General features: G+C 47.2%; 1 protein-coding gene across 4 annotated transcripts in view; it reads right to left on the reverse strand.

Moving 5' to 3' along the window:
• znf423 (zinc finger protein 423) overlaps window positions 1–21,225 on the reverse strand; it is a 356,073-nt gene that overhangs the window by 164,510 nt on the left and 170,338 nt on the right. For 3 of the 4 annotated variants that reach the window (XM_055648398.1, XM_055648397.1, XM_055648400.1), the window contains 2 exons: window positions 17,032–20,297; window positions 13,891–13,975 (listed from right to left, as the gene is read on the reverse strand). In XM_055648398.1, coding sequence (XP_055504373.1) covers window positions 13,891–13,975; window positions 17,032–20,297 — 3,351 coding nt within the window. The remainder of the gene's footprint in view (window positions 1–13,890; window positions 13,976–17,031; window positions 20,298–21,225) is intronic. The other variant, XM_055648399.1, reaches the window with a different exon arrangement.

Below are 21,225 nucleotides of genomic sequence, written 5' to 3' on the forward strand. Positions count from 1 at the left end.
TTTCACACAGAGAGCTGTGAGTCTGTGGAATTCTCTGCCTCAAAGAGGGCGGTGGAGGCAGGTTCTCTGGATGCTTTCAAGAGAGAGCTAGATAGGGCTCTTAAAGATAGCGGAGTCAAGGGATATGGGGAGAAGGCAGGAACAGGGTACTAATTGTATTGTATTGTATTGTATTGTATTCAAATTTATTGTCATTGTCTCGATTTGAGACAACGAAATGAATTTCCCTTACAGGCAGTATCATAAAAAAAAAAAATAATAATAATAAAACATATTAAAAATAAAAATAAAATTGGGGATGATCAGCCATGATCACATTGAATGGCGGTGCTGGCTCGAAGGGCCGAATGGCCTACTCCTATTGTCTATTGTCTATTATCAACTTCATCTCCATATACATTTCTGCATTACTATTATAGGAGTTATCTACCTTTTAGGAGAGTCTATCCGGCTAAATTCACCTCTGGATAACGCATTGAGAACAGATGTGTATTTATCAAACAAAGATCGAAAAACTACATAGGCAGGAAATCTCAAATAAAAACAGAAAGTACCAAAAGCACTCAGCAGGTCAAGCAGCATCTGTGGAAACAGAGAGTTAACATTCCAGACTACTCACAGGATACCAAAACACCACCCATTCCTTCTCTCTAGATGCTGCCTCCCGCTGAGTTGCTCCGGCATTTTGTGTCTACCTTAGATTTAAACCAGCATCTGCAGTTCTTTCCTACACAGACATTTAGTCAGGAGCTGAAACATCAATCATTAATCTTTCCACAGGTGCTGCCTGATCTTCTAGATGTTTCCAGCATTTTCTGTGCTTATCTAATATTTTGCACAACCTTGAACAGTCATACAATGTGGAAACAGGCCCTTCGGCCCAACTTGCCCACACCGACCAACATGTCCCATCTACACTAGTCCCACCTGCCTGCGTTTGGCCCATATCCCTCTAAACCCATTCTATCCATGCACTTGTCCAAATGTTTCTTAAACATTGTGATAGTCCCAGCCTCAACTATCGTTCCATACACCCACCACCCTTTGTGTGAAAAAGCTACCCCTCAGGTTCCCATTAAATCTGTTCCCCCCCCTCACCTTCAACCCATGTCCTCTGGTTCTCGATTCCCCTACTCTGGGTAAAAGACTGTGCGTTACCCGACTTATTCCTGCTGAGGCCAGTGAGAAATCCCTGCTGATGGAAGGGTGAGCCCTGTATCAGCCTTCTCATATTTGACAAGCCTTCATTCATTTATAACTAGGCCAATGCTATCCAACATTAGCTCTTATCACAACCCTGAAGAAATCCCTTTCTCTGCAATTTTGTGCTTCCTTGTAAGAAGATAGGCACAAAAAACTGGAGTAAGGCAGGGACAGGCAGCATCTCTGGAGAGAATGAATAGGTGACGTTTCGGGTCGAGACTCTTCTTCAGACTGAGAGTCGAGGGAAAGTGAAACGAGAGATATAGACGGTGATGTAGATATTGAACAAATTAATAAAATATATGCAAAAAAGTAACAATGCTAAAGGAAACAGGCCATTGCTAGCTGTGGGCTAGGAGAGAACGAGTTACAAAGAGTCCATTTAAGAAGTTACTCATGCGCAGTGGAAAGCATTTTATCGCGATGCATCACAGCATGGTTTGGGAACAGCTCCTTCCAGGACTGTATAAAATTGCAGCGATTCGTCAACGCAGCCCAGACCATCACACAAACCAACCTCCCTTTTATTGATTTCATTTATACCTCACGCTGCCTCGGCAAGGCCAGCCGCATAATCAAGGACCAGTCTCACCCTGGTCACTCCCAAAGATCCTACAGCGAGCAAGATAGATCACTCGACGAAAAAGAAGTAGTAAGGCCACGGGCAGATTCATGGGTAATTTTCGGCCCCATTTCCGTAACCGGCTTCCGTCTCCACACCAAAGATCCCATCGTAGCGGAGCAAAGATACTAGTGCGGAGACGGAAGACGGGGGCCGGTTACGGAAACATCCTTGTACAAATAAAAGTTCTTTGGTAAAAATCTTCTCCTCATTTCCAGAATGTCAATTTATTAACACAAACTGTTCCCCCGCAACGTTGATTACACTGCGAGTCGGGTCGGGTCGGGTCGGGTCGGGTCGGGTCGGGTCCGGTTACTGAAATGGATGAAAAAAAGGCCCACGTTCCGCTCCGTTGCGTACTACACGTCAGCCCTTTGCATTTAGCAGGAGTGGTCTATCTTGCTCCGCTATAGGATCTTTGGTCACTCCCTCATCTCCCCTCTCCCATCAGGCAAGAGGTACAGAAGTGTGAAAACGCACACCTCCAGATTCAGGGACTGTTTCGTCCCAGCTGTTATCAGGCTAATGAATCATTCCCACCACAAACCAGAGAGGGATCATGAACTACCATCTACCTCACAGAAGACCCTTGGGCTATCTTTAATCAGACTTTACTGGACTTTATGTTGCACTAAACGTTATTCCCTTTATCATGTATCTGCAGTGGCGGACTGTCCAGGGTGTCAGCTTGCCCTATGGCAAGTGGGCCCCTGATGAAGTGGGCCCCCTATATCAAGTGGGCCCCTGATCAAGTGGGCCCCCTCTGTCTCCTGGCAACCAATATTTTTAGACCCAGTCCGCCACTGTGTATCTGTACACTGTGAACGGCTCGATTGTAATCAAGTATTGTCTTTCTGCTGACTGGATAGCACGCAACAAAAGCCTTTCACCTCAGTACACGTGACAGCAAACTAAACTAAACTAAATACAAAGAAATGTATGGGGATAGGCCCTTCGACCTACTAGTCTGTGCTAGCAATCACCCATCCACACTAGTTCTAAGTAGGAAGGAGCTGCAGATGCTGGTTTAAACCGAAGGTCGACACAAAATGCTGGAGTAACTCAGCTGTACAGGCAGAGAAGGAATGCGTGACATTTCGGCCCAAAACGTTGCCAATTTCCTTCGTTCCATAGATGCTGCTGTACCCGCTGAGTTTCTCCAGCACTTTTGTCTACCTTCGATTTTCCAGCATCTGCAGTTCTTTTCTAAACTCTTTCCTAAAATGGGTGAACAGTTTTTTCCCCCCTCCCTCTGTCGGACCTGTGCCAACGCTACAGAGCCAGTGGAGACTGATGCAGGACGCTTCACTCTCCAGCCATGAGTGGATGAATCCAGGAACATACCCCATGCTTTCCCGAAGAATTGCTCGCTCCCATTAACCCCCGTGGCACACCGGCGTTTAGCGATGTTAGGCTGCCTTGCAAATGGCTGATTTTCCTTTCAATGTATTCCGGGATGCTTCTCAGAGGCAGGCAGGTAGCAATTTTAAAAAAGCCACGTTTAACGCTGCTTAGGATGACCACTGGCAAGTAAAAGATTAAGGAATTTTATTCCGAGCTGCAGTTGTCGACAGCTCTGCCCCCCTGCGCCCAACACATTCTGACCTGAAAAGGGCTCAGCAGGAGTTGCACTACAAGGAGGAAAGAAAGGATGATTAAGCTGTCCCTGTTCAATTTTATATTGTTCAGACATAAAAGGTTGAAAAATAATTGGCATTTAAAGAGACGGAGCACAGTGATGCAATTTCAAATACCTAATGGAGATGCTTTGATAAATCCCGTAGTCAGCATATATTTCCCAGCTCAGAAATTGTAATATACAGGCAAAATGGTCACTGTTTATCCCAGTGTATCAGATATCTACACTCGTAAGATTCAACTAAACCACAAAATACTTTATGTTGGGCGCTATGATGTCTACCGATCAGACAAATAGTTAAAAGTCCAAGCATTAAATACTTCTGAAACATTTTATAAGATACTTTTGAAAGGTAACAAACATTCTAGAAATGTTAAATGATCCATTAAACTTTTATTGAGAATCTTGGGTTTAAGTTTTATCGATAACCCTGGTATATACCACCCGTCGCCAATGGGTGTTTGGACCTTTCATTACTTTACTTTCTATTACTTTCTAGGTACAGGAGGAGGAGAGCGATGAACGCTACAATTAAAACATTTTCCCAATAAGTAACACGAGTTTTACTAAATTTGGGTGCACAAATGACAATAGAATAGACAATAGACAATAGGTGCAGGAGTAGGCCATTTGGCTGATCATCCCCAATCAGTACCCCGTTCCTGCCTTCTCCCCATATCCCCTGACTCCACTATTTTTAAGAGCCCTATCTAGCTCTCTCTTGAAAGCATCCAGAGAACCGGCCTCCACCGGCAGAGAATTCCACAGACTCACCACTCTCTGTGAGAAAAAGTGTTTCCTCGTCTCCGTTCTAAATGGCAAACTCCTTATTCTTAAACTGTGTGGCCCCTGGTTCTGGACTCCCCCAAATGGAAAGTCACACAATTAACCATAATCAGTAACGGGTGAGATGGTGGCGCAGTTGCACGAGCCTCTGACACACTGCATCAGAGTCCCGGTTACAATCCTGACCTCGGGTGCTGCCTGTGTGGAGTTTGCATGTTCTCCGTGTGACCGTGTGGGCTTTCTCCGAATTAACCAGCGAGAACTAGGAGGGAACGGCGGGAGGGTGGGGAGGGGGAGAGCAACTGAGACCATCGCGACCCTAATGAGTACTTTTGTAACTTTGTCGGTGTAGGGAGGAACTGTAGGTGCCGATTTAAACCGAACAAGGGTCCCATTCCTTCTCTCCTGAGATGCTGCTCGTCCCGCTGAGTTACTCCAGCATTTTGTGTCCATCACTGTCCTTGGCCATCGTTGCTGGCTTGGATTTGCCCTTTTGTATCCCGTTCAATTATTTGTTTTTGGTACCTCTTTCGTACCTCCTCTAGTTTCCCTGGCGAAGGTAGACAAAAGTGCTGGAGAAACTCAGCGGGTGCAGCAGCATCTATGGAGCGAAGGAAATAGGCAACGTTTCGGGCCGAAACCAAGGAAATAGGCAACATTTCGCATCAATGAAATTAGCTTCCATTGTGTTGTCCTGCCTTAGATAGAGCATGGAGACACAGCACGGAAACAGGCCCTTCAGCCCATCGAGTCTGTGCTAACCAACAATCCCCGCACATTAATCCCGATGTTGGGGGAGTCCAGAACCAGGGGCCACAGTTTAAGATAGACAATGGAGCAAAGGAATGCAGCATCTATGGAGCAAAGGAAATAGGCAACATTTCGGGCCGAAACGTTGCCTATTTCCTTCGCTCCATAGATGCTGCTGCACCCGCTGAGTTTCTCCAGCACTTTTGTCTACTTTCGATTTTCCAGCATCTGCAGTTCCTTCTTAAAAATTAGTTCCCCTGTCCCCTGACTCTCTGTCTGCAGAAGTGTCTCGACCCCAAAACGTCACCCATTCCTTCTCTCCAGAGTTACTCCAGCATTCTGTGTCTACCTCAGATTCCTTGTCTACATTTTGTTGGTCTATATGCCTGCAATATTTGGAGGTAACAATTTTCCAGTCTAACCTTCAAAATTGTCATATACAAAGAGACGTTGAAAAGGTTTCCTGTGTTTAGTAACTGCTATATATCTTCTTCTGAGAGGAGAGATAATCTTTATCTACGCAGGCTGTTCACTTAACCATAAACGCTAATTAATTTAAATTATAATTTGTGTTTCTGAAATTGTCAAAACTGCATTTATGCACAGCACAGCTCGTGTCCAGAACTACGCACACACACACACACACAATACATGCCCAACTATTTCCACCCGATGCAGAAAATACTGTAACAGATGGTGCTGTAATTTCAATATGACAGGGGTTTGAGAGGTCATATTTTTATGATAAAGAAATGATTTTGTGACAGGTATGAGCTTCTGGTTTGAACAAAGGGCATTGCACTCAAAGTAAAGATTCACTTTGTCTTTGCCTAGTGGAAGGGGTTTATGATTAAAATATGGTTACAAAGCACACCAGGAATAAATACTACCAACTGATAATCTCACATCGATTCAAGAAAAATCAGGAAAATTCAAACAGAGAAAAAAAATCAATTTAAATCCACAATAACCAGTGCATTAAATCCCACTTCTTAACTCTGAGCAGAATACAACAAAAATATATCAAGGAGATTTTTTTTTTTTTTTAATTTTCTTTCATTTTTTAGAGATACAGCACAGAAACAGGCCCTTCGGCCCACCGAGTCTGCGCTGACAAGCGATCCCCGCACACTAACACTACCCTACACACACACACTTGGGTGAAATTTACACTTGGACCGAACCAATTAACCTACTAACCTGTAGGTCTTTGGAGTGTGGGGAGGAAACCGAAGATTGAGCCCGGGTTTCCGGAGCTGCAAGCTCTGTAAAGCAGCAACTCTATCGCTACACCACACCACTGTGCCGTCCTTAATATATCAAGGTGTATAAAATCATGAGAGGAATAGGTCGGGTAGATCCACAGAGCCTCTTGCCCCAGCAACGGCTGCGGGGGGGAATCGAGGACCAGGAGGACTGGCCATAGTGTGCCTTTAAGGTGAATGCTGTGGTGGGGTTAAAAAAGATTGTTTTATGTGGAATCTGATCGCTGGGTATCATTTCACTTTTTCTCACGTTGTATTGTATTGTAAAGGGGGGGTAGGGTGGGTGTATGGAACGAGTATGGAACGAGCTGCCAGAGGAGGTAATTGAGGCAGGGACAATTGCATGGATAGTAGGGCAGTTTTGAAGGAGTATAGGCCAAACACAGGCACGTGGAACTAGTGTAGATGGGACATGTTGGTCGGTGTGGGCATGTTGGGCCGAAGGGCCTGTTTCCATGCTGTATGACTTCAGAACTCTACGAGTCACAAATTATGCAGATGCTGGTATCTTATATATCAATTTTATTAATATATCTATTGAATTTTACGTATATGTTGTGGTTACAAGTATCAGTATAGTGTCTGTCAAATCACAAGTAGATGACTTAAGGGCTTCCGATTCCGATATATTCTCTATCTTTGATGCCAACTATCCTTTATACAGGTACTAGAATTCTTTCCTTCTGTTTTTTATATCTACACTGCTATGATGACCCACAGAATATTAGAAGCAGTACATATTTGTAATACTCAACTGCAATGTTCTTCAACACAAATATATATTTAAACATTAGCCATGTATTTCTCAAAATCAATAAGTCTGACAGATTCATAGTCAGGCATCGTGGAAACAGGCCCTTCGGCCCCAACTTGCCCACACCGACCAACATGCCCCATCTACACTCGTCCCACCTGCCTGCGTTTGCCCCATATCCCTCTAAACCTGTCCTATCCGTGTGCCTATCCAAACACTGTGATAGATTTTGCTGCATTCAGTAAAATAAAATTCAAAATCTTTGACATCACAGGTTACGTATCAACACAGAATATTTCTAGTGAAGATAGACCCCACAAAATGCTGGAGTAACTCAGCAGGACAGGCAGCATCTCTGCAGAGAAGGAATAATGGATGATGTTCCAGGTTGAGACCCTTCTTCAAAATGATTGTTATTATAGTATTGGTTAATAATAGACACTAAGCAATAGGTGCAGGAGTAGGCCATTTGGCCCTTCGAGCCAGCACCGCCATTCAATACGTCAAGGAGTGGGTGACGTTTCGGGTCGAGACCTGACTGGAGCTATAAGCAACCAAGCGGGTATAAGGTATCACTCTCACGCTGCACGGTGGCGCAGCGGTAGAGTTGCTGCCTCACGGTGCCAGAGATCCGGGTTCGATCCTGACCACGTGTGCTGTCTGTACGGAGTTTGTACGTTCTCCCTGTGACCTGCGCAGGTTTCTCCAATTCCTCAGGGATCTCCAATTTCCTCCCACACTCCAGACATACAGGATGGTAGGTTAATTGACTTGGTCTAATTGTAAATTGTCCCTAGTGTGTGTAGAATAATGTTAGTGTGCGGGGATCGCTGATCAGTGGGCCAAAGGACCTGTTTCCTGAGGGCACGTGAATATTGTATCTCTACAAGAATCTAAATACTCCCAGAGTAGGGAAATCAAGAACCAGAGGACATAGGTTTAAGGTGAGGGGGGGAAGATTCGATAGGTATTGAGGGGTAAGATTTTCACACAAAGGGTGGTGGATAAATGTAACGAGCTGCCAGAGGAGGTAGTTGAGGCAGGGACCATCACAACGTTTAAGAAACAGTTAGACAGGTACATGGATAGGATGGGTTGGAGGGATATGGGCCAGGTGGGACTAGTGTAGATGGGACATGTCGGCCGGTATGGGCAAGTCGGGCCAAAGGGCCTGTCTCCACAAGGGCTGTGTCACTCTATGACTCTGTGACTATGACTCCCAACTTGACCTGTAGATGTGGAGACGAATTGTTCCCAGTGAAACATTCTGTCTCTGACATTTTGTTGTTGGTTCACATGCTTGATCAATGGTGTTTGATCATGAATGTTTTATTATTATTAATGTTTAGTGTTTTCTGAGTCATTCGAAACTGTCACTGTATGTCATGTTGTTACTTGTGGGCGGAGCACCAAGGCAAATTCCTTGTATGTGAATACTTGGCCAATAAACGTACTTACTTTACTTTGACTTACTTTAATGACAAGGGCTCGGTCTATCTAGCCCAGTCCAGCCCCTGATCAATGTTATTCCCTCGAGATGCAGACGGGGGGAGGTTCCTACATTGGTGACGTTGCCCAAAGTCAGAGCATTCCCAGCTTGAATGATACCAGTTTCCTGCTGGAGGCTAATTCAACATAACAGGAAATGACAGAGGGGGCAGGGCGGAACCTTGACACTACGTACAAAAAAAAAATCATATTGTTCAGAAATAACTCTCCATGTTTTGATCGGCTTGGTGCAGTCCCCGAATGCCTTCTGCACATTAGGCAAATTCTGATGCTTACGCTGGCAATGCCCCAGACACAAGCATCCTTTGTATTCAGCATGTTAAGGACGTGATTTTGAGATCCATTGACTCTACTGCAGATAAACAGACAATCGATCGGCATATACTCACCGCAATCATCTAATCCTGTTAGCATGGCTTTCAACTCCAACCTCCCAGAAATACTTATCCAATATCTCTTTAAATGGATCAATGCTATTTGGCTCGGTTACCTCTTGTGGAAGTTCACTTCATGTCCTTGCCACCCTGGTGGGCAAAGATGGTGCTCCTCAAATTAAGATGTCCTAATTTGAGGAAGGACATCCTTGTGATTGAGGCAGTGCAGTGTAGGTTCACGGGATTGATCTCCTGGGATTTGGCTCGGTTACCTCTTGCGGAAGTTCACTTCATGTCTTACCATGAGGTGGGCAAAGATTGAAAAGAGATGGGCTTGACATCCTTGTGATTGAGGAGTTTAGACGGGATCCCTGGGAGGGGGGAGTCATATGAGGAAAGATTGAAAAGACTGGGCTTGTATTCACTGGAGTTTAGAAGGATGAGCGGGGATTTTATAGAAACTTATAACATTATAAAAGGACTGGACAAGCTAGATGCAGGAAAAATGTTCCCAATGTTGGGCGAGTCCAGAACCAGGGGCCACACACAGTCTTAGAATAAAGGGGAGGTCATTTAAGACTGAGGTGAGAAAAGACTTTTTCACCCAGAGAGTTGTGAATTTATGGAAATCCCTGCCACAGAGGGTAGTGGAATAGGCGACGTTTCAGGTCGAGACCCTTCTCCTCGAAGGAATAGGCGACGTTTCGGGTCGAGACCCTTCCGGGTCTCGACCCGAAACGTCACCTATTCCTTCGCTCCATAGATGCTTTATATCTTAGGATAAAGGGGAGGTCATTTAAGACTGAGGTGAGAAAAGACTTTTTCACCCAGAGAGTTGTGAATTTATGGAATTCCCTACCACAGAGGGCAGTGGAGGCCAAGACACTGGATGGATTCAAGAGAGAGTTAGTTAGAGCTCTAGGGGCTAGTGGAGTCAAAGGATATGGGATGAAGGCAGGTACGGGTTATTGATAGGGGACGATCAGCCATGATCACAATGAATGGCGGTGCTGGCTTGGAGGGCCAAATGGCCTCCTCCTGCACCTATGTTTCTATGTTTCTATATGCTCTGTACCCCTGTTGGATTTATTAATAACCCCGCTTCTCGTCTACGCAAAAGTAAAATTATTTTCTAAATGTAAATGAAATGCGTGGCATGGATCATTCTACCCGCTGAGTTACTCCAGTACTCTGGAAACGTCACCGATCCATGTTCTCCAGAGATGCTGCCTGACTCGCTGAGTTACTCCAGCACTTGGTGGTGTCTATTCTCACTGCGTACATGATGCTCTGGACTTTGAAGCCACTGGCAAATGATCAGCCATTCATCACACTTAACTTGCCCACAGACGTTCTCTGGTCTTTTACACCCAAACTCGCAGTGATTAGAAATCCATTTGAGCATCCCGCTCTCTGCAAGAGATCCGTGCATCTCAGATTGAAGAACTCCTAATGAGGCATGCAGACTCTCCCCCAAGAAGAGCAATTTAGAATAATTAATTCAATGCCAAACAACGGCAGAGAACAAAACAAGAAAAGAAAATGGGACTCAGTAAAAAAGGTGTTTTTTTACAGTTTAGTTTTGATATACAGCGCGGAAACAGGCCCTTCAGCCCACCGAGTCCGCGCCGACCAACAATTCCTGCATATTAACAATATCCTACACACACTAGGGACAATTTACATTTACACCAAGCCAAATAACCTGTACGTCTTTGGAGCGTGGGATGAAACAGAAGATGTTGGAGAAAACCCACGCAGGTCACGGAGAGATCGTACAAACTCCGTACAGACAGCGCCCGTAGTCGGGATCAAACCCGTGTCTCTGGCGCTGCGAGCTGGAGAATTGTAAGGCAGCAACTCTACCGCTGTGCTACCTTGCTGCCCCTGTCAATAATCTTCAACACTAGTTAAAATCTTAATAAATAACATTCTATGCACCTTAACGAGAATTCTCAGTGACAGGAAGATTATTTAGTAGCAAGTAAGACGCCACTCCATGAAAAGCTACTAAAACTACCACAGATAGACAAAATACTGGAGTAACTCAGCGGGTCAGGCAGCATCTCTGGAGAGAAATGTATGCGTGTCATTTCAGGAAGGATCCTCCGCTCAGTCCGCCTGGGCCACGCGATCTCCCGGTTGCTAAACACTTTAACTCCCCCTCCCATTCGCACACTGACCTTTCTGTCCTGGGCCTCCTCCATTGTCAGAGTGAGGCCCAGCACACATTGGAGGAACAGCACCTCATATTTTGCTTAAGCAACTTACACCCCAGTGGTATGAACACAGATTTTCCTTCAAGTAACCCTTGCTTACCCTCTCTCTCTATCCGTCCCTCCCCCACCCTAGTTCTCTGACTAGTATCACTCTCCTCCTGATTAAATTTACTGTTTGTACGCCTCGTTGTCACCTTCCCCTCAGACAACAAAGAACCGTTCTACATTTCCCTGACCATCGTCTCCTTTGATCTGTCATTTTTCATACCTTGCCCTTCCATATCTCCAGTCTCCCCTTCTCCCCCGAATCTCTGCCCAAAGAAGGGTCTCGACCCAAAAACGTCGCCCATCCCTTTTCTCCAGAGATGCTGCCTGTCCCGCTGAGCTACTCCAGCACTTTGTGCCTATATGCAGGTTGTAGGTTAATTGGCGTTTGTATATTGTCCCTAGCATGTGTTCGGCAGGTGGTCGGCACAGACTCGGTGGGCTGAAGGGCCTTATCCACACTGTAACACTAAACTAAACTACTGGTCAACATAGCTATGCACAACCTAGGGGTGATGTATTGGGGAAGGGGGTGCATTGGAAGGGTGACATCCTGAAGCACTGATGATCATTAAAAGACCCTTGTTGCTTTGTGAACCAGTTGAGTAGGCATGCACACTCAGGAATAACGCATCTTCAATGATACTCCACTCTCTGTGGCTTCAATCCTACATGTTCAATCTATTATTAAAACAAAGAAATGGAAAATTTCCACTGGGACACCCCTGTCCCTGTTGCCAAACCCACGCTATAAATAGAACTGAAGTAGCACAAAACTCCCGATGGAACTCAAAGGTATTAAAGATATCCAGATGAACGCAAGGTAATACCACCTGTCACTTGTGGCGGCCAAAAAAAAAATCATCTCCCAAGTTCATGAGTTCTCAGAGCAGAATTAGGCTATTCGGCCCATCGTCTACTCTGCCACGGCTGATCTACCTTTCCCTCTCAACCCCATTCTCCTGCCTTCTCCCCATAACTTCTGACACCCACACTAATCAAGAATCTATCAATCTCCGCCTTAAATATACCCATTGACTTGGCCTCCACTGCCATCCGTGGTAATGAATTCCACAGATTCACCAGCCTCTGACTAAGGAAGTTCCTCCTCATCTCCTTTCTGAAGGTTTAAAGGGATATGGGTCAACTGCAGGCAAGATGGAATTAGTGTAGGAGGGGCAGGTTGGTCGGCATGGGCAATTTGGGCCGAAGGGCCTGCCCACAATGAATAAACCAACATCCTCCAAGATAATGATTTGATATTCTCCCTTTGCTTGGCCTTTAAATACAACAGCCAGTTAGGTATAGTGCTTCTACCAGTTTCCCAGTGGAGATTACAAACTCACCACGGCCAAAAATGGGAATACATGCGAGTGGCTTTCCGAGTTGATAACAATCGAGCTATCAGAGTTTCATCCACACATTTATGTTCAGCCTTTAAAATTAGCTTCAAACATTAGACTTTCGAGATGCAGCGCGGAAACAGGTCCTTCGGCTCACTAAGGTCGCGCTGACCAGCGATCAACCCGTACAATAGTTCTCTCCCACACACGAGGGACAATTTACGATTTTTTCCGAAGCCAATTAACCCACAAACTAGCTCGTCATTAGAGTGTGGGAGGAAACCAGAGCACCCGGTGAAAACCCACACGGTCACGGGGAAAACGTACAAACTCTGTACAGACAGCGCCCACAGTCGGGATGGAACCCGGGTCTCTGGTGCTGTGAGGCAGTAACTCTACTACTGCGCCACCGTGCCACTCCAAATTAATTGATCTTTTTGATTGTAGTTGTATTCATTTCTGTTTACACACATTATAACAAAGATGGCAACATTGCTGGGTGTGGGATATGTATATCGCTAGAGTTTATGGAGGAATTGTTAGCTGGGACATGTTGGCCGGAGTGGGCAAGTTGGGTCGAAGGGCCTGTTTCCACGCTGTGTCACTCTATGAATCTAATTGGTATCAGAAAACGTTTTCACATGAGCTTCCGCTCTCGTTGTATCTCTCCGGTCAGTGGAAATAGGAACAGAACAAATGAACAAGGACATTCACCAGACTCCTGAAGGCAAAACAAGAACGGAGACAAGGATTTAAAGACCTCCCATTCCCAGGCACAGACCAGACGTGTACAACAGCATAACATTGCCAATTTGAAGTAGCCTGACCTACTAGCTGCACCCACGCAAACACAAGCTCTGAAAAAGACATGTTCAGCAAAAGTAAATGTTTGTGGAGCTCCATTGCCCCAGATAATCCTGCTCCACCTGAAGCAGCCACAGAACATCTATATCTGCCATCACAAGCTCAACAGACTTGGTACTGGAGTTGGGCGTTTCAACGCCAGCGTGTGGAGATGGGGGCTCCCTCCACCAGAGCCCAGCCTGTGAATGCGGAGCAGAGCAACAGAGCAGCCAACCATGTCATCTCTGGGTGCCCGCTCTACCACCCACCAAATGGAGCTGTGTCAGGGCCTGGCAGACATTGACGCCGACAGAGACAACAACCTGGCTGCTCAACACCCGGCTTGACATCTAACTATTCCTTTGGTCTATTTACATTTCATTCTCAAGAAGAAGACGATGGCAAACCACAATGCAAAGGTTACCTGCAACTCTTCAAGAATTGAGCTGATTCATTGATCCAACCCGACATATCCTTTGAAAGGAAAAAAAAATCAAATGATCTCAAAATGAATGAAATAAAAATACGTTGTTCTTACCAATCATGTGATTTGCAACATGGATCTGTATTTCCCGTTCGGTCTCAAAAGTCATCTGGCACTTTATGCACTGGTAGGTCTTCTTCTGTCCAACAATGATAAGGTGAAAGAAATTATCATTTGCTGCGCTCTTCTAAATTATACTGTATATTTAAGTGGTATGAAACAACTTATGTGAATTGAAAATTCTAGCATACTGTCCGATTCACCTCTAACCCCATTGCGGACATTGGACTTTGTCTCTGGAACTGGTGCGCTACAATGCTGAGAACTATATTCAGCATTCTGTATCGTCCCCTTTAATATATCCCCACTGTACGAGTTTGAGGATTGCATTTATTGGACTTTGGCACTGGAAGCAATGCGTGATATTCTGCACTCTGTATAAAACAACTTCAATGAATTGAAAATGTAATTAGCAATTCTAATCAACGTGGCTCCACACTGAAATCTTTATGTGTCTATAAAGTGGACACGACACAACTTAATGAATAAACAAATATTAAGGTTTATTATATTTACATGTTTATATACTTCTCCCTGCTTCTCATTCTTCTCCCCACTCCCGTTCAGCAGAAGGTGCAGAAGCTTGAAAGAACGCACCACCAGACTCAGGAACAGCTTCTTCCCCTCTGTTATCAGGCTTCTGAACGGCCCTCCCATAAGCTAGGATACTGTCCCATTCACCTCTAGCCCACTGTGGGCATTGCGCTACAGTTTATTATTCACAACTTCTCTTTTGAGAAGCAAGGAGAGGGAAGAATTATATTTCATGTTTTTCTTCATTCCTTACAACGCTATGTACGACAGTGAGCGCAACTTCTACTGAAGTGTGGATGGCCGTTGGCTCGCTAGAAGCTCATCCGCCCTTTGACAGGTCTTGTTTTTGGTAAACCAGGTGGGGGAGACGGTTTAGTCGCCGACTATCTGACCATGGAGCAGGTAGCATGGGATGACATGGTACCCATGGCAGGGGGGAACTCTGCCCCCGACCTGACCTGACCTGACCTGAGAATGCTGAGAACTATATTCTGCACCCTGTACCTTCCCCTTTGCTCTATCTATTGTATTTGGGTTTGACTTGATTGTACTATCTGATTTAATTTAGTTTCGAGATATAGCATGGAAACAGGCCCTTTGGCCCATCGAGTCCATGCAAACCATCGATCACCCGCTCACACTAGTTCTATGTGATCCCAAATTCGCATCCTACACAATGGGGACAATTTACAGAAGCCAATTAATCTCCTGCAAGTCTTTGGAATGTGGGAGGAAACCGGAGCACCCGGAGAAAACCCATGAGGTCACAGAGAAAATGTGCAAAGTTCACACAGACAGCACCCGAGGACAGGATCGAACCCGGGTCTCTGGCGCTACGAGGCAGCAGTTCTACCACTGCGCCACCGTGCCGCCCTGTATGGATGCAGAACAAAGCTGTTCACGGTCACCTCAGTACACGGGACAATAACCAACCTAAACCTGAACATTCCTCCTGAACAATAGCTGGGAGGCACGGTGGCGCAGCGGTAGAGTTGCTGCCTCACACCGCCCAAAGACCCGGGTATCAAACCTGACTACGGGCGTGTCTCTACGCAGTTGGTACGATCTTCCCAAGACCAGCGTGGGTTTTCTCCGAGATCTTCGGTTTCCCCCCACACTCCAAAGACGTACATATTTGTAAGTTAGTTGGCTTGGTGTAAATGTAATATTGTCCCTAGTGGGTGTAAGGATGGTATTAGTGTGCGGGGATCGCTGGTCGGTGCGGACTTGGTGGGCCTGTTTACCCGCTGGATCTCTAAATTACATTTTTTTAAAGTATTGGAGGCGTAAGATTTTGCATAATATTGGAAGGGTAATAAGCCTAAGGTTTTTATGTCGGGTTAATACTACACAGCTTCTTACTGTACCTTGGTACACGTGACAGGATAAACTAATCCTCTGCCTCACAGGAATTTGATTAATTCTTTAATCAACCTCTTGGCTGCCTGTCATGACAGTCCTTTTTAAGAATAAGGAGTAAGCCATTTAGAACGGAGACAAGGAAACACTTTTTCTCACACAGAGTGGTGAGTCTGTGGAATTCTCTGCCTCAGAGGGCGGTGGAGGCAGGTTCTCTGGATGCTTTCAAGAGGGAGCTAGATAGGGCACTTTAAAATAGCGGAGTCAGGGGATATGGGGAGAACGCAGGGACGGGGTACTGATTGGGGATGATCAGCCACATTGAATGATGGTGCTGGCTCGAAGGGCCGAATGGCCTACTCCTGCACCTATTGTCTATTGTGGGGGGGGGGGGGGGGGGGGGGGGGGAGAGAGGAGAGGGCAGGACAAAGCGAGGCAGCTAATAGATTGATACAGGTGAGGGGGAGTTTTGACAGGCGATTTTATTGTGTATGTGATGAATAAATCTGATTGATTGATCGATTGATTGATTGATCGATTGATTGATCGATTGATTGATTGATTGATTGATTGATTGATTGGTTGATTGATTGATTGATTGATTGATTGATTGATTGATTGATTGATTGATTGATTGACCATATGACAATTCGGAAACAGGCCATCTCGGCCCTTCTAGTCCGTGCCGAACACTTACTCTCACCTAGTCCCATCTACCTGCACTCAGACCATAACCCTCCATTCCTTTCCCGTCCACATACCTATCCAATTTATTTTTAAATTATAAAATCGAACCTGCCTCCACCACTTCCACTGGAAGCTCATTCCACACAGCTACCACTCTCTGAGTAAAGAAGTTCCCCCTCATGTTACACCTAAAATTTTGTCCCTTAATTCTCAAATCATGTCCTCTTGTTTGAATCTTCCCTACTCTCAATAGAAAAAGCTTATCCATGTCAACTCTGTCTATCCCTCTCATCATTTTAAAGACCTCTATCAAGTCCCCCCTTAACCTTCTGCGCTCCAAAGAATAAAGCCCTAACTTGTTCAACCTTTCTCTGTAACTTAGGTGCTGAAACCCAGGCAACTTTCTAGTAAATCTCCTCTGTACTCTCTCTATTTTGTTGACATCTTTCCTATAATTGGGCGACCAGGATTGTACACCATACTCCAGAATTGGCCTCACTAATACCTTGTACAATTTTAATATTACATCCCAACTTCTATACTCAATGTTCTTACCCTGGGAGCAGGTGATGCTTGAGATGACTTTTTCTGGCTACTGGTCTCTGGTGTCATTTCTCTGTGGTCTATCTGGATGTGGCTCTCAAGGTCCTCCATGGTTTCGAACTTAACCGCGCAGTCGGGGCAGCGAAGGCCGGCGCTGGCTCTCTCGGCGACCTCCTGCTGCGGCTGCACCACCACCGCGGCGTTGGCGGGCTGCCCGTTGGTGCTGCGGTTCATGCAGGCCGCGCACAAGCCGTAAGGCAAGCCGTTGATGTCGAGCTTGACCAAGTCCTGTTTGCTCCTGAACTCCTTCAGGCAGAGCGCGCACTTGTAGGCCCGGTGGTGGTGAGGGGGAGGCTGGTTGCTGGGAGACGACGAGGCTGAGTTGGCCGACGACAGCTTCTGCATGTGGAAGGTGCCGTGGATCTTCAGCTCGAGCGTCGAGGTGACGGTCTGCATGCAGACCACGCAGCGGAACCCGGTCAGCGAGTTCCTCAGGTCCGGGTGCATCTGGCAGTGCTCGATGAACTCCTCCTCGCTCTGCAGCGGCATCTTGCAGATGCGGCAGGTGCCCGTGTCCAGGCTCTTGCTGTGCGTCACCTTGTGCTCGGTCAGGGTGAGCAGCGAGGGGAAGCGCTCGCCGCAGATGGGGCACATGTAGTGCTTGGCCGGCCCGCGGTGCGTCTGCATGTGCTCGCGCAGGCCGCTCTCCGAGAAGAAAGTCCTGGCGCACACGTTGCACTTGTGGTTGCCCGTGATGAACTCGGCCTTCTTCCGCGAGCAGTCGTCGTCGCCCGGCCGGATGTTGTGGTCCCGCAGCCGGTGGTTCTGCAGCAGCACCTCCATGGTGTAGGCCGCGCCGCAGATATCGCAGCCGTACATGGGCTCCGAGGCGTCGATGTCGTCCTCGCTGGCTTCGTGGCTGTTCAGCGCCTCCTGAGTCTTCATCAGGATGTTCTGCAGGTCGGCCTCCACCCTCTTGGGGCAGGAGGGGACAATGCCGTTGGCCGTGCCGTTCTGCGCGCCGCTGTTGTCAAACACGCAGTGCTTCTCCCGCAGGTGTTTCTCCAGCAGGATGATGGCGTGGAAGGCCTTGCTGCAGAACTTGCAGTTGTACTTCTTGCTGTGTGTGGTGATGTGGCACTGCAGCTCCACCTCGGTGCTGAACGTGTCGCCGCAGAAGATGCACTTGCGCCCCTTGGCCGGGCTGCCCAGGTGGCTGTGCTTGACGTGCAGCTGCAGGTCGGCCTCCTTGCGGAAGTCCCAGTTGCAGGCCGTGCAGCGGTACATCTTCTTCTCGTTGCTGTGCTTGACGGCCAGATGTACCTGGATGGACACCTTGGAGTCGAACACCTCCTGGCACAGGGTGCAGTGATAGAGCACAAAGGTGTGCATGTCCAGCAGGTGCTTCTGCAGGTCGTCCACAGAGGAGAACTGCTTGTCGCAGCTCTCGCACACGTAGTGAGTCGAGGTGGTCATGTAATGCACCGTCAGATGCTGCAGAAGGCTGTCTTGCGAGTCAAAGTCCTCCTTGCACTGCGGGCACGACTGCTTCCGGAGAAGAATCTCCAAGTGTGACTTCAGATGGCTTTGGAAGCTCTCGAACGAGGTGAACTTGAGATCACACTGGTTGCACGGGTACTCGCCGTTGGAGAGCGAAGGGGCGCTGGCCGACAATCTCTGCCTCTTCGGGGAAGACACCTCGGCGTCTGAAGAGACCGGGCTCTGCTCCGACTTGGATTTCCGCCCACTGTTTGCCAGCGGGATGTTCTTGTGGTTTTCCTTGATGTGCTTGGTGAGCTTGAGGATGGTGCCAAAAATGGGCGAGTTTGTACAGTAAGGGCAGGAGTACACCTCCATGAAGGACTGGCTGGCCTGGAGGACAGGCGACTCCAGCTTGGTGTTGCCCACATTGCAGTGGGATTGCTGGATGTGTTCGGTCAGCGAAGACTCGGTCAGGAAGCCCAGCGAGCAGTGGGAGCAGAAGAAAGTGTGGTTCCCGTCTTGGGGGATGGCGTTGGGGACACAGTGAGACACTCGTATGTGTTCCTGCAAGCTGTTCAGTTCGGCGAACATCTCCGGGCAGTAGTTGCAGTGAAACGTGGACGCACTGGTGAACTGCATCACTGGGAAAACATTATTTTTGTGCACCTTGCGGACGTGCTCGTTTAAATTGTACAAAGTTGGTAGAGAATCAAGGCAGAACTGGCACGTGTGGCTTTGCTGAGGTTTAGTCGAGTGAATGGTTTTTAAATGAATTTCTAAGACAGCCAAACTACTGAAATCGCGCTTGGAGCAATACGGGCAGCTGTAGGTGACCTTTGGTGACCAGGAGTTCTGCCTGCTGTCTCTCTCCAACGACCCCGAAGGCTTCCTCTGGTTTCTGGACGGTTTGAGGGTTGAATCGGGCGTGGAGCCGCGTTCTACAGAAGCGCTAGAGTCCGGGGTGGTGCTGCTCATGGAGGCGGCACTACCCGTCGCAGGGTCGGGGCTGATGCTGTGGTTGCTGGAATCCGGTTGCCGATGGCTATCCAAGTGACAATAGACGTCCTCCACGGTGGGGAACTGTTCCGGGCACATTGGGCATTTGTGCTTCTTATTCCTGTGGGCGAGGTCAATGTGATTGATCAACGCCGTCTCTTCAGCAAACACCTCGGGGCAGTGGATGCACTGCAGCTCGGCCTTCTCACAAATCTGCGGGTGGTTGGAGGCCATGTGCTTGTCCAAGTCTTCCGCCTGGTTGAACGTCTCATCGCAATAGTCGCAGACGACATCCTCCTTCTTCAGGTCCTTCTCCAGCTTGGCCTCATGCTCCTTGTTCTTCTTGTGGGCCTGCATGTGGCTCTGCAGGGAGCTGGTGGAGGAGAAGCCGCGCTTGCACACGGTGCACTTGAAGGGCTTGCTGGAGCTGTGGGTCTTCAGGTGGATCTTGAGGTGGTCGCTGCGGGAGAAGGCGGCCTCGCACTCGTGGCAGTGGTACTTCTTGTCCCCGGTGTGGAGTTTGATGTGGCGGTCCCGGCTACGTTTGTGCTTGAACAGGCGGCTGCAGAAGGTGCACTTGAAGGGGAGCTTGTCGCTGTGGATCTGCTCGTGCCGCTTGAGGTAACTCAGTCGGCTGAAGGACTTGTCGCAGAATTGGCAGGGGTACGGCAGGCCGGTGCCTCCTTCCTCATCCACCAGGCCCAGATCACAGCCCTCGCCCAACATCTGAGACGGAGACGCCACATCCTTACTGGAGGGAGATGAAGCTACCCAGGAAACCTGGGGGTCATCATCGCCATCTGCAAAACAACAGCAGGAGAACAATTTAACCCCCAATTGAAAATGAAGGACTAATTATTTCTGGAATATGGAGTTTTATTACATCAGAAGACTAACTGCTCTTGAAAGCTCAAACAAATAAAAAGTAAGGAGCATCAAATAATACATGTTTTATATAGAGGGTGTATTATAAGGAAGTAATATATAAATGTATAGAGCGGCACTCAAAAACATAGTGACTTCTGCTCATTACCCTCCTAAACTGACATTGGTTAAGGAATGGATTTGGTCATTGGTTAAGATTGGTTAACATGGATTTAAGAGAGAGTTAGATAGAGCTCTAGGGGCTAGTGGAGTCAGGGGATATGGGGTGAAGGCAGGAACGGGTTATTGATAGGGGATGATCAGCCTTGATCACAAAGAATGGTGGTGCTGGCTCGAAGGGCCGAATGGCCTCCTCCTGCACCTATTTTCTATGTTTCTATGAAGGCGCAGCGGTAGAGTAGCTGCCTTACAGCACCAGAGACCCGGGTCCCATCCTGACTACGGGTGCTGTCTGTACGGACTTTATATGTTCCCCCCTTGACTTGCGTGGGTTTTCTCCGGGTGCTCCGGTTTCCTCCCACACTCCAATGACGTACAGGCTTGTAGGTTAATCGGCTCTGGTAAAATTGTAAATTGTAGGGTAGTGTAAATGTGTGGGGGTCGCTGGTCGGCGCGGACTCGGTGGGCCGAAGGGCCTGTTTCTGTGCTGTATCACTAAACTAATAACTAAATAAATATGTTGGGGTGCAAAGTTTTGAAAAAAAAATTGTTAGTTATGCCTTGACAAGTAATTTGTTATAGGGCTGAATCTAATACAATATTTATATCCCACATATAAAGGTGACTATGCAGAGGTGACCAGATCTCAATGCTATTCCTAATGCTCTAGTTTCCAATCCTTCA

The sequence above is a fragment of the Leucoraja erinacea genome, chromosome 17, assembly GCF_028641065.1.
Source record: "Leucoraja erinacea ecotype New England chromosome 17, Leri_hhj_1, whole genome shotgun sequence".
Taxonomy (NCBI): Eukaryota; Metazoa; Chordata; class Chondrichthyes; order Rajiformes; family Rajidae; genus Leucoraja; species Leucoraja erinaceus.